Source organism: Oncorhynchus kisutch, linkage group LG7, assembly GCF_002021735.2.
Source record: "Oncorhynchus kisutch isolate 150728-3 linkage group LG7, Okis_V2, whole genome shotgun sequence".
NCBI lineage: Eukaryota > Metazoa > Chordata > Actinopteri > Salmoniformes > Salmonidae > Oncorhynchus > Oncorhynchus kisutch.
This window is the reverse complement of record NC_034180.2, coordinates 47,863,502-47,877,716: the sequence shown is the minus strand read 5'-3', so window position 1 is coordinate 47,877,716 and position 14,215 is coordinate 47,863,502. Positions and strand designations below refer to the sequence as shown.

The 14,215-nt window shown below is 47.2% G+C and overlaps 1 protein-coding gene across 2 annotated transcripts in view; it reads right to left on the bottom strand.

Annotated features, from left to right (window-relative positions):
- Positions 1 to 799: 799 nt before the first annotated feature.
- The window catches only part of rcan3 (regulator of calcineurin 3), a 93,597-nt gene continuing 80,181 nt past the window's right edge, over positions 800 to 14,215 (bottom strand). For both annotated transcript variants that reach the window (XM_031829202.1, XM_031829203.1), the window contains exon 4: positions 800 to 4,163. In XM_031829202.1, coding sequence (XP_031685062.1) covers positions 4,003 to 4,163 — 161 coding nt within the window. In that variant the 3' untranslated portion in view covers positions 800 to 4,002. The remainder of the gene's footprint in view (positions 4,164 to 14,215) is intronic.

Here is a 14,215-nt window from a genome sequence, read left to right as displayed (position 1 = left end):
CGATGTATGGAATCCATCTTTAGGATGTTTTTAACATAAATCATCAATAAGGTTTCAACCGGAGAATTCCATTGTCTGTAGAAAAGCACTGGAACGAGAGCTAACTCTGTCGGGACCGCGCGTCACGAGCCTGAGACACTCTGCCAGACCCATGACTCATTCAGCTCCCATTCCCCCCTCCTTTATAGCAGATGTTTGAAACAAGTTTCTGAAGACGGTTGACATCTAGTGGAAGCCTTAGGAAGTGCAACTTGACCCCATAGACACTGTGTATTCGGGAGGCCAAGCTTTGAAAAACTACAAACCTCAGATTTCCCACTTCCTGGTTGGATTTTTCTCAGGTTTTTGCCTGCCATATGAGTTCTGTTATACTCACAGACATCATTCAAACAGTTTTAGAAACTTCAGAGTTTTTTCCATCCAATACTACTAATAATATGCATATATTAGCATCTGGGACAGAGTAGGGGGCAGTTCACTCTGGGCACGCTATTCATCCAAAAGTGAAAATGCTGCCTCCTATCCCAAAAAGGATAATCTGTCTGTAAACAATTGTTGGAAAAATTACTTGCGTCATGCACAAAGTAGATGTCCTAATCAACTTGCCAAAACTATAGTTTGTTAACAAGAAATTTGTGGAGTGGTTGAAAAACGAGTTTTAAGGACTCCAACCTAAGTGTACGTAAACTTCCGGCTTCAACTGTAACGTAGCATATGTCGTATATTTGAAGATACAGTACATTCAGGGCAAAAGGAAAAACGGACTATGCCGGAGCTTAAAAAACACAAACTCCAAACGTCTTTAAGAATAGTTCTTTATGTATTTCTCACGTGAAACGAATGACCATCATACCACAAAAATATAAGCAAGTACTGTTGTAACAGTCAGAGACAACAAACTCTGGAAATTAGTACACAACATAAAATACAGATACCTGTATATAACTGTAAATTATTGCTTGATTGCTACTTCGTGTTCTGGATAACTACAGTACTAGACATAATATTCAGATTTCAACAGAACAGTATACAACAGTAACGGACAGTATTAACCGTTTTGCTTTGTAGACGTTCCAAAAACAACAACATTGAGTCCATTTTTAACACGACACAATAAGAATTGATTTGATCGAGCATTTCAGAACTTTTTATTTATTTATCTTTACATCAACATAAAATTAGAAGCCAACATTTTTTGAGCCGCATACTGGAACTGGCTTCGGCAACAACATGACTATAAATGTTTCTCGTTTCGCCTGTGACCCAAAACGCTCCCAGTTTCAGAGACAGCAGTCGGTAGAAAACATCAGATCAGCCTCATCAACATAATTATTTTCTTAGTCATCAATCAGCAATATTATCACCAGTCAGCACAACTAGAAAGATTCTGTGCCATTGCATTGTGTTTCAACACTCGCTGGCTGCTTGGTTTTTAGAAGTCACCTCTGAAAGGACAAAGCTTGCACTTGAAATTATGTTCCAGGGACAAAAAACAAAAACACACATTTGTTCTGTGGTTGCAACCAACCATCATCTCAAAAGACACATTTTCCTGTTCTTCCTACCACACCTATTCAGTAGTACACTCCTGCACATATATCCAAAGGCCTCCGAGCCTTCAAAACCCCAGTAACAAGAGATATTGAGTGTTAAACTCACACTGCTCTGCTAGTGAGAAGGCTACCCAGGTGTTCATCTTGAAAAACAGAAGATTAAAAAAATAACAAAAGAAATACAGAACATTCTCTCTAGCAAGACTGCCTCTACAATGAGAAGAAAAAAGACTGCCTTTACAGGGAGAAGAAAAAAGACTGCCTTTACAGCGAGAAAAAAAGACTGCCTTTACAGCGAGAAGAAAAAAGACTGCCTCTACAGCGAGAAGAAAAAAAGACTGCCTTTACAGCGAGAAGAAAAAAGACTGCCTTTACAGTGAGAAGAAAAAAGACTGCCTTTACAGTGAGAAGAAAAAAGACTGCCATTACAGTGAGAAGAAAAAAGACTGCTGACAATAAAGTGCTCGCATGCAGACAGACCAATAACAGACACATTACATTATAGTTGACATTTTATGCTTGTTGTTATTCAAAGTGCATGGTCAGGAGAAACATCTATCATTCTGGTAAAAGTTACTCTTAAATTTACTCCTGAGATATTTAGGATAGGATTCAAATGAATGACTAAAAGCACAGTAAATTAATTAATTATAAATTTTATTTGGGAGTTGCTGTGAGCAAAGTAACAACTGTTAATGCAGCAGTATTCCAAATTAGAGTAATTTGCTCTAGGGGCGCTGTACTACTATGACTGACCCTGTAAAACACATTTCATGTGACAATAAAACAAATTTTTAATAACATATATTTTTTTACTTTCTCTTTAGTTTCTTGAGTTTCCAAAGGTTTGTGCTGTGACAGCAAGGTGAGATGAAGGCTTTGTTTGATATCTCCAGAGGCTGGGTGGCAAATGAAACTTTTTCAATTTCTCACCAACGCTTAATGTCAATCATTTAAACCTAATGGACTATTTCCACCTAATGACTATTGAGCTATTTACAGCAAGAACTAAGAAGCAGTCTTACATTTTAAGAGCTGACAGATTGAGAGATTTTCAGTGTAAAACAAGCCATATAGGTCTGAGAAGAAGAAAGCTGTGTTGATATCATAAAAAGACCCCAAAACATTACCGGAAAGATGGAATAAAAATAAATGCCCTCTGAAAATGTCAACACTCCTGTAGGAGATTAGTCTTAGCCTTTACTTCTACTCTAAAGCCCAACTCTTAGCCTTTACTTCAACTCTAAAGCTCAACTCTTAGTTTTTGCTTCTACTCTAAAGCCCAACTCTTAGGCTTTACTTCTATCCTAAAGCTCAAATCTTAGGCTTTTACTCCTATCCTAAAGCCCAACTCTTAGCTTTTACTCCTATCCTAAAGCCCAACTCTTAGGCTTTTACTCACACTGTAAAGGTCTCATTCACTCTGTCTTTTTACTCACCCAGCCAGCCTCTCCCCTCTCACCTGAAACAATAAAACTAGAGATATGCGTGTCGTCAAAAGCTTCATTCCATTTCCCTGTCATCTTGACCAGTATAAAATGCCTCAGCTCCCGGCTATGTTAGTAAGCATGCAAAAAAACAATTGTTTGTGGTATCAAATACATGTTAAGAAGAATGCACAGCTAGTTCAGCAACACTTCAATAGACACCTCTCTGATTAAAAGGACATAAGCAGAACCCTCCCCCAAAATGAAATCAAATGCAAACACCACCACAACTTTGATGTTACCACATGGCCACCTGTTGCTAATTAGAGTGACCTCCATAGGTTCCTTTGCTTTATATAACAGTTTAGTGTTTGAGTCTCTGTAGGAGTATGTTCTTATATATACATGAAGACAAGAAGAGGAATACCAGACAACCAATCCCCATTCTGTGTTAGCAGAAACAACCAATCAGCTGATATCATAAATAGCAGAAGAAGAACAGACAAACAATCAGAAGAACAAATGTATATAAAAAAAACTCAAAACCTCATTAGAGGTATAGCATGTCCCCGAAAGACCACTGCGTGACACAACTAACCAGCGACAGTAAGCAGGAAGGAAATAAGAACTACTACAGAAGAACTACTACAGATGAGAGCTGAGTGTATAATCTATGACAGGGGGCCTGCTTTAGGAGGACAAGTTGTTACATTACTGCCCCTGGCTGATCCGAGGTCAGGGGTCAAGAGTTAGGCACCCTCACCCCTCCCTCCCTTTCCTTTGAGTGTGATGAGTGTGTGTAAATCTCATCCATCCTCCATCGTCCATACAGGCCAGGCCGCCTCATCCCATCCAATAGCCATGCTCCCTCCACAAACACCACCAACTGTCTGCTGTTTGTGTGTTTTGGGTTGAACTGAAATGAGGGGCGTTGTCTTGCTGTGCGACTCCTGAGACAGAGAAGACAGGGCTTGGTGCATGTGTGTGTTGGGGTCGTAGGAGTGGGGTCCGTAACGGGCGTCCTAGTTCAGGACTTGCGACGGGCCGTCTGGGCGCCGGGTTTGGACGATCTGCTGTTTCTGCTTGGGCCGCGCTTCGTCGTCATCCTCTGCATCGCTGTCGCACACATGCACCACAACGCTGGGGGTTGACTCAGTGCCCGCATGCAGTTCATACTTCTCCCCTAAAGAAGGAGAGGGTAGGCAGGGATGGAATGAGAGAGACAGCGAAGGATAGAGAAAGAGAGAGAGAAAAGGGGTATAAAGGGGTTGAGAAAGAGAGAGAGAAAAGGGGTAGAAGGGGGTTGAGAAAGAGAAGAGAGAAAAGGGGAAGAAAGGGGTTGAGAAAGAGAAGAGAGAAAAGGGGTAAAGGGGTTGAGAAAGAGAAGAGAGAAAAGGGGTAGAAAGGGGTTGAGAAAGAGAAGAGAGAAAAAGGGTAGAAAGGGGTTGAGAAAGAGAAGAGAGTGTGAGAAAGAGAGAGAGAAAAGGGGTAGAAAGGGGTTGAGAAAGAGAAGAGAGCGTGAGAAAGAAAAGGGGTAAAAAGGGGTTGAGAAAGAGAAGAGAGCGTGAGAAAGAGAGAGAGAAAAGGGGTAGAAAGGGGTTGAGAAAGAGAAGAGAGAAAAGGGGTAGAAAGGGGTTGAGAAAGAGAAGAGAGCATGAGAAAGAGAGAGAGAAAAGGGGTAGAAAGGGGTTGAGAAAGAGAGAGAGAAAAGGGGTAGAAAGGGGTTGAGAAAGAGAAGAGAGAAAAGGGGTAGAAAGGGGTTGAGAAAGAGAAGAGAGCATGAGAAAGAGAGAGAGAAAAGGGGTAGAAAGGGGTAGAGAAACAGAAGAGAGCGTGAGAAAGAGAGAGAGAAAAGGGGTAGAAAGGGGTTGAGAAAGAGAAGAGAGAAAAGGGGTAGAAAGGGGTTGAGAAAGAGAAGAGAGAAAAGGGGTAGAAAGGGGTTGAGAAAGAGAAGAGAGAAAAGGGGTAGAAAGGGGTTGAGAAAGAGAAGAGAGAAAAGGGGTAGAAAGGGGTTGAGAAAGAGAAGAGAGAAAAGGGGTAGAAAGGGGTTGAGAAAGAGAAGAGAGAAAAGGGGTAGAAAGGGGTTGAGAAAGAGAAGAGAGAAAAGGGGTAGAAAGGGGTTGAGAAAGAGAAGAGAGAAAAACAGATTAAGACTTTAATACACCAGACTTGATTTGCCTTTAGAATGCCACACATCCATCAACAGCCCTACATCATCATTCCATGGCCAATGAAAGTCTGATCTACAATTGAAGCAGATTGAACAGACTGCAGGACAGATCCAAGCTTATGGTACCTGAGGTAGAGGAGCCTGTAAATAAGCCCAACAGTCATTAAAAAAAACAACGCTAACCGCTAAGCCGCAGGATCAGAAAATCAAATGAAATCACATTTGAATGGTTGCATACACATATTTAGCAGATGTTATTGCAGGTGTAGCGAAATGCTTGTATAACATGGCTCCTCTAGAACTATGAACTGAGTGTTAGCCTAGCACTTGTTGAAAAGGGGGAACCTCCCCTGCGATGGCTGACGTTATCAGCTGGAATAACACTGGCTGGCTGCAGCCTAATGAAATGTACTGCAGACTAGGATAGGATCACACTGTCTCTTGTTGCTATCGTGTGCCCAACTACTCCAATAGGGGAGGAGACAGAATACACACATATAGATATATAGATATATAGAGTTGAAGTCGGAAGTTTACAGTTTATAGGTTGGAGTCATTAAAACTTGTTTTTCAACCACTCCAAATATGTCGTGTTAAAACCTCTTGGTATTTTCACGTCCAAATGAAATGCATGCCCATATTTAACTGCCTGCTACTCATCCCCAGAAGATAAGATATGCATATTATTAGTAGATTTGGATAGAAAAACACTCTTAAGTTTATAAAACTGTTTGAATCATGTCTGTGAGTATAACAGAACTTATTTAGCAGGCAAACCCTGAGGACAAACCATTCAGATTTTTTTTTTTAGGTCACTCTCTTTTAAATAGGTTTTCATTGGGAATCCGGATTTCTAAGAGACCTTCTTGCAGTTCCTATCGCTTCCACTGGATGTCATCAGTCTTTAGACATTGATTAAGGTTTTTCCTTTGTGTAATGAAGAAGTAGCCCTGTTCAGAACGAGGGTCACTTGTAGTGTACTGTTAGAGGAGCGTGACCAGAGTTTGTTTTCCTCCTGTATTGAACACAGATAATCCCGTCTTCAATTTGATCGATTATTCACGTTAAAAAATACCTAAAGTTGTATGACAAAAGTAGTTTGAAATGTTTTGGCAAAGTTTACAGGTAACTTTTGAGATATTTTGTAGTCACGTATCACAGGTTGAAACCGGTGTCTTTCTGGATCAAACACGCCAAATAAATTGAAATTTTGGATATATATCGGCAGAATTCATCAAACAAAAGGACCATTTGTGATGTTTATGGGACATGTGACATTGGGACATTGGAGTGCCCACAAAAGAAGCTCGTCAGAGGTAAGGCATTAATTATATTTTTATTTCTGCGTTTTGTGTCGAGCCTGCAGGGTTGAAATATGTTTTTCTCTCTTTGTTTACGGAGGTGCTATCCTCAGATAATAGCATCGTTTGCTTTCTCCGAAAAACCTTTTTGAAATCTGACATGTTGGCTGGATTCACAACAAGTGTAGCTTTGATTTGGTATCTTACATGTGAGATTTCATGAAGGTTTAATTTTTATAGTAATTTATTTGAATTTGGCGCTCTGCATTTTCACTGCCTTTTGGCCAGGTGGGACGCTAGCGTCCCACATATCCCAGAGAGGTTTAACAAACTATAGTTTTGGCAAGTCGATTAGGACATCTACACTTTGTGCATGACACAACTAATTTTTCCAACTATTTTTCACAGACAGATTATTTCACTTATAATTCACTGCATCACAATTCCAGTGGGTCAGAAGTTTACATACACTAAGTTGACTGTGCCTTTGAACAGCTTGGAAAATTCCAGAAATTATGTCATGGCTTTAGAAGCTTCTGATGGGCTAATTGACATAATTTGAGTCAATTAGAGGTGTACCTGTGGATGTATTTCAAGGCCTACCATCAAACTCAGTGCCTCTTTGCTTGACATCATGGGAAAATCCAAAGAAATCCGCCAAGACCTCAGAAAAGAAATTGGAGACCTCCACAAATCTGGTTCATCCTTGGAAGCAATTTCAAAAAGCCTGAAGGTACCACGTTCATCTGTACAAACAATAGTATGCAAGTATAAACACCATGGGACCACGCAGCCTTCATACTGCTCATGTCCGCTCATTTCCCAGAACAACAGCAAAGGACCTGGTGAAGATGCTGGAGGAAACAGGTACAAAAGTATCTCTATCCACAGTAAAATGAGTCCTATATCGACATAACCTGAAAGGCCGCTCAGCAAGGAAGAAGCCACTGCTCCAAAACCGCCATAAAAAAGCCAGACTACGGTTTGCAACTGCACATGGGGACAAAGATCGTACTTTTTGGAGAAATGTCCTCTGGTCTGATGAAACAAAAATAGAACTGTTTGGCCATAATGACCATCGTTATGTTTGGAGGAAAAAGGGGGATGCTTGCAAGCCGAAGAACACCATCCCAACCGTGAAGCACGAGGCTGGCAGCATCATGTAGTGGGGGTCCTTTGCTGATTTTTTTTTGTCCATTAAAAATCCATCGTTTTCAGCTACAATAGTCATTTACAACATTAACAATGGCTTCTCTGTATTTCTGATCAATTTGATGTTATTTTAATAGACAAAAAAATGAGCTTTTCTTTAAAAAACAAGGACATTTCTAAGTGACCTCAACTTTTGAACGGTAGTGTGTATATTGTAACGACCCTGGGTTTATAATAGCGGAAATCGACCCTGCCGCACGAGCGTGCTTTTGCGGCACAGTAGATAGCGCGCCGGACCTCGGGCTCGAAGGTCGAGGGTTCGAGACCTGCTGCCTGCTGTTTCATTACATTGGTGTCAGAAGTAAAAATGTTGGTAAAAATTTGCCAGCGAGGTAGCTGACTTCTGTGGCTAGCTACCATAGGTGAGCACGGGGGTTGAAAATGCTTCAAGAGAATCCGAAAGTGAAGTGGAGGTACGGGACGATTATGGCCAAGGAGGTGCGTGTGCATGGACGTCGGAGGATCTGGCTGAGGAGATCGCCATGGCGTCAGAGCCCAGAGGCCGCTTGAGGGAGGACGTTAGAGTGATGGCGGCTGAAGAGGGCACGAGTCCTTCGTCGACTATGCTTCGCGCGGATTCTGGTGGGCGGACCGAAGGGGTGATGTCGACGCGGCAGGACAAGGAATCTGGGGTTCAGGATGTAAACAAACATGGCGGCGCCCAGTTCCCGGCTGCGTCCGTATCTGTTAAGACCCTGAAGTATTCCGGTAAGGCGGATTGGGAAGCTTTTCATGCTCATTTTGAACTGTTAGCTCATTTTAGATGGTGGTCGAATGAAGAAAGGGCACTGCAGTTGGCTTTATGCCTCACGGATGAAGCTCTGGCCTGTTTGATATTGATTAGCCCAGAGGACAGACATGATTATGGGGCTTTAATGGGAGCACTGAGGAGGCGCTATGGACAGTGTGTACAGCCCGGGCTGCTGCGCTCCGAACTGAGTAATAGACGCAGGCAGCCTGGAGAGCCTCTACGGGTGCTAGCTAATGACATTGAGAGTCTCTCTCGGCAGACATATGCTCACATGCCCCCCTCCTTGCAGAGCGAGCTAGCACGGGACCAGTTCATACTGGCGGGAGACAGACCTTCTGTGCGGGCTGTGGGGCAGAGCAGCCCAGAGACAGAAAAGCCTGCATGGGTGGCTGAAATGACAGAACTCATCCGTGCTGTGTTGCTCCAGGCGGCACGAATCACACGCCCTGATCCCAGGGTCTGCTGGGGTTGTAGCCAGCCAGGATTGCCCCATGTTCCCCAGAGCTCAGGGAAACAGCTCATAGACCGGGTAGTGCCAACCCCTTGCTTTCTATCCCAACCACCATCATCTTCAGCGGGAGACCACCGGCACAGACGGGGAAGCAAGGCTCCACTTCCCCCAGAAGCAGACGAGGGCAAGCGGCTGGAGCCTGTTGTTGTGGTGGGCCGGACCTGTGTTGGGGACGTTTGTCATGTCCCTGTCACTGTGGCGGGGGTGCCCTGCTCTGCCCTGGTGGATACTGGGTCCACAGTAACTCTGGTGAGGACGGATATTGTGCCAGGTTGGACTCAGTGTGAGCACACAACTGTGCAGTTCCGCACAGTCACAGGTGAGCTGGCACCATGAAAGGGAAGGGAATAATGACTCTGACCATAGGGGGCAGGGCTGTGAGTCATCTTGTGTGGGTGGCGGCTGTGCAGGACCCTTGTATCCCGGGGTTGGACTTTCTTAGGAGCACAGGCTGCCAGTTAGACCTAAAATGGGGGCACACTGAGCTTCCAGGGAGGGCCGGCAGTCACCATGGCTCCCCCCAACAAACCCTTTACTCCAACAGTTAGAGCAGCAGAGACTCATGGCTGCCCCCGCTCCCCCACATCAGTGTGTGACAGCCCCCCTGTCACCTATGGCTGTGTGTTACATTCCCCCAACTACCTCCACGACACATCTCTCCGTGAGCCCGGGCCACGCTCCCCCAGCCCAGCTACCCCAGATGGGAGAGGAGAGGAGAGGACACTGTCTGCAGTGAGGGAGATATGGGGGAGGAACTGTGTTGGTCTTGACCCCGAGCAGCAGGAACGGTTGTGGCAGTTGCTGTTTGAATTCAGAGACAGCTTTGCGCTGAGTGAGGAGGAGGTGGGTCAGACTCATCTGGTGCAGCATGAGATCGACACAGGTGATGCTCGACCCATCAAGATGCGTCCCCGCCGTATCCCGCTGGCACGCCAGGAGGCGGCAGACAGGGCTGTATTGGAGATGCAGCGGGGAGACTTCATCGAGCCCTCAGACAGCCCCTGGGCGGCGCCAGTCGTCATGGTTCCTAAGAAGGAGGGCAAGCTGAGGTTCTGTGTGGACTACAGGAGGCTGAATGAGGTAACCAGGAAGGACTCATACCCCATACCACATATCAATGAGTCGCTGGACCTGGTTACGGGGTCCACCTGCTTCTCCTCACTAGACCTCCGCAGTGGCTACTGGCAGGTGCCTCTCTCCCCAGAGGCCAGAGCCAAAACGGCATTCTCCACTAACAGAGAACACTGGCAGTTCAAGGTCCTGTGCTTCGGCCTGTGCAACGCCCCAGCTACTTTTGAGCGTTTGATGGACAGGGTGCTGGATGGCATCCCCCGTCAGCAGTGTCTGGTATACCTTGATGACATCCTGGCCCATGGCAGCTCCTTCAAAGCAGCCCTGGTGGCGCTTTGGCGTGTGCTGGAGCGGGTGGCTGCCGCAGGTCTGAAGCTCCACCCCAAGAAGTGCTACTTCATGAGGAGAGAGGTGTCCTTCTTGGGCCACCGAGTGGGGAAGGAGGGGATCAGCACCATGGAGGACAAGGTGGGTGCTGTCTGAGACTGGCCCACCCCCACCGACCAGCGTCAGCTGAAGAGCTTCCTGGGCCTGGCCTCGTACTACAGGAGGTTTGTAAGGGGCTTCTCAAGCGTAGCTGTTCCCCTGAACCGCCTGCTGCCGAAGGCCTTCACTTGGACAGTGGAGTGTGATGAAGCCTTCAACACCTTCAAACGTACACTGATCGAGGCCCCGTGCTCGCTCCCCCTGACCTCACCTTGCCCTTTATCCTGGACACAGATGCGAGCAATGTGGGCATGGGTGGGGTGCTGGGCCAGAGGGGGAGAGAGTGGTGGCATACTTCAGCAAAACAAACACGAGCGCCACTACTGTGTCACCCGGCGGGAGCTCTTGGCTGTTGTGGCTTCCATCAAACACTTCAAGTACTACCTGGGTGGCCTGCCCTTTACTGTAAGGACTGACCACTCTGCTCTCCAGTGGCTCATGTCGTTCAGAGAGCCAGAGGGGCTGGTTGGAGGAGCTTCAGCCATATTACTTCACAGTGGTGCACAGGGCAGGGGCACGCAGCTCCAATGCCGACGCCATGTCCCGTCGGCCCTGTACTGCAGATGGCTGCCGCCACTGTGGGCGGAGAGAGGGACGGGAGAGAGCTGTGTGCAGAGGAGAGGATCTGTGCCACAGTGTGTCGGGCGAGCGGGCCTGTCTGCTGTGAGCTGCAGACTGACGACGTGGCTGAATGGGGGCAGTAGCAGGGACAGGACACAGACCTACAGCCAGGGCTACAGTGGGTAGAGGCGCAGGTGAGGCCACCATGGGAAGAGGTGACAGCGTTCTCACTCGCGACCAAAGGGTTGTGGTCACAGTTTGAGAGACTGCGGCTGGCTGATGGCATGCTACAGCGGGCATGGAAGGTGTCAGCTACGGGAGAGCTGACTCCTTCCATCCCCTGGGTCCCAGAGGGGTAGCCCCCTGCCCCAGATGGAGCCCCCTGTTTCACATCTGGACACTCTGCGACCATCACGGCCACGCAGGCAAAGGAGACCTCTGGGTTGCTTCAGAGACACTGTTTGTTCCCTCGGGACGAGGGACTTTGTGGTGCGGGAGGCTGTGCCCCAGAGCACTCATGGGGGGGTGGGGACTGGACACTTTGGGGTCACAAAAACACTCCGCCACCTCCGTCAGGGCTTTTACTGGGGGCAGCACAAGAGGGATGTGGAGGACTTTTGCCGCCGCTGTGACCACTGCACAACGAGAAAGGGCCCCCCAGGCCGTTCTCATGCTCAGCTCCAACAGTTCCCAGTGGGAGTTCCCAAGGAGAGGGTGGGAGTGGATGTAGTTGGGCCGTTCCCCACCACAGGAGGCAGAGACCATTGTCGACGCCCTGACAGCGGGGATGTTCAGCAGGTTTGGAGCTGCAGAGTCCATCCACAGCGACCAAGGCAGAAACTTTGAGTCTTGTGTTTTTTTGCCACCATGTGTGAGAGGCTGGGTATGCACAAGACCCGCACTACTCCTCTCCATCCTCAAAGTGATGGCCTTGTGGAGCGCTTCAACAAAACGCTTGGACAGCAGCTGGCCATCGTCTCTGCCAAACACCAGCGTGACTAGGACAAGCACCTGTCTATGGTCCTCATGGCATGCCGCTCCGCTGTCCAAGACTCCACCTCCTGCACGCCTCCTCATGCTGGGGACAGAGATCCGCACCCCTGCGGAGATGGCGTTTGGTCGGCCCCTGGATATCCCTCATGTTCCCCTGGGGCCGGAGTATGCCTGGAGACTCCAGGACCGCCTGGAGACAGCCCACACCTTCGCCAGAGAGCAGCTGGTGAATGCAGGTGTGAGGCAGAAAAGGAACTACGACGTGCACACCTGGGGAAGGCACTTGGTGGCTGGGGAGCTGGTCGGTGTCTACAGCCCCCTAAGAAAGAAAGGCAGATGCCCCAAGTTGGACAGTCACTGGGTGGGGCCCTGCAGTGTCCTGGAGAGGGTAGGGGAGGTTGTTTACCGGGTGCAGCTTCCTCCCAGGGGGAGAAAGGTGGCACTGCACCAGGACAGGTTAGCTCCATACAGAGGGGCCTCTTCTCCCCAAACCCCAGACAGCCCACTTCCCCTGTCTCCCTCCCTGTGTCACCGCGTGGTTCCCCGGAGCCACGGACTGTATTCCCCATTCCTGCTTCCTTGTCCCCCATATCCCTGCCTTCATCCCCTGGGTCCCAGAGGGGTAGCCCCCTGCCCCGGATGGAGCCCCCTGTTTCACATCTGGACACTCTGCGACCATCACGGCCACGCAGGCAAAGGAGACCTCTGGGTCGCTTCAGAGACACTGTTTGTTCCCTCGGGGACGAGGGACTTTGTGGTGGGGGGGCTGTGTAGGGACCCGCACAGACAGCTGTGTGTTATGTGTTAGGCTAATAGTGGGTTGTGTTGTACTTACCAGTGTTTGCGGGGTCCGACATGCCAATCAACCTGCTATCTGCCAATCACGGGAATGCCTGGAATGTTCTGATGCCTGGCATTCTGGCGGTTGGCGGAGTGGCGTGGAGGGGGTTGGGCAGGGGGATGGAGCATTGGAAGTTAAAACCAGGTTTAGCTATTGTTCTCTCTCTTACGTCTGGCATTCACAAGAGAAGGTCACGGTTGGTTTATGGGGTATCTTTCATTTATTTGGCGTGGGATACGGAAAAACTGTATTCTGTGTAAGTTGGGTTAATAAACCGTCAATTCGTAAACTCAAGCCTCAGTCTGGACAATTGTTCCTTTATGATCTAGTCAGGTCATTACAATATATATATATATATATATATATATATATACATACATACACACACACATTTTATCCATGCCATAACAGTAATGTCCTGTTAATATTTAACAGGAAATTACTGTTATGGCATGGATTAAATGTTATATGATTCCTAAAAAATACAGCCAGTATCAGTACATAAAATTGAGGTATCACAGATAAGATTTGATGTAGTCGGTGCTGTGGGATCCGGAGAATCCCAGGGTTAAGCAATACAAATGCATATGCAGATTGCATCACAGTTGCCATGGAGACCAGACAGGGCCAAGGGAAACATGAGAAGAGGTTTCCCACACTGCCCGTCTGCCAGAAAAAGTCCCCATTTTGTTTTGGGAAGGTCACTACCACAGGCGGCCAGCAGAGAGAGCCAGCGGGCCACACTGCAGCAGAGCACTAATATGATTTAGAGGCAGGCTAAAGAAGCCCCAGCAAGAGCCAAGGCCTATTTCCTGATGCCTTCTGGTGTTACCATAGTAACGGCACTGTGATGGTGGGTCTTCACTGCAACATGGTAAATCATGTAATGTAGGAATCATTATTCTTTCCTGTAATGCATTATGCTGAGGGGCTGGGGGAGGTGCATAAAAGATGAAGCCAAGTCAAAGCAATGCTCAATGACATCTTCTTTGACAGCCATTCAGGTTTGTAGGTAGACCAGATAGAGGCACTCAAAGTGCTGCAATATTCAGATGTCTGGATTTCCAGACAACCACAGACAAAAACCCAGGCTGGGAGTGGCCAAGACAATCTCTTTGCCTCCTGAACCTACTAAATCATATAAAGGAGTAACTAACTAGAGCGTCTGTCTGCCGTTAAGTTGGCATATTACTGGTGAGAAGGGTTTCCTTTCCATAGATAACCAGGGTCTATACCATCGTAAACAAATACAATAATAATCTGTATATTCTTCCGAAGTGTGCACTTGTTCACATTCCTTCATAGGGATCTCAAAAGCATACTCCTTGCATCCATTCT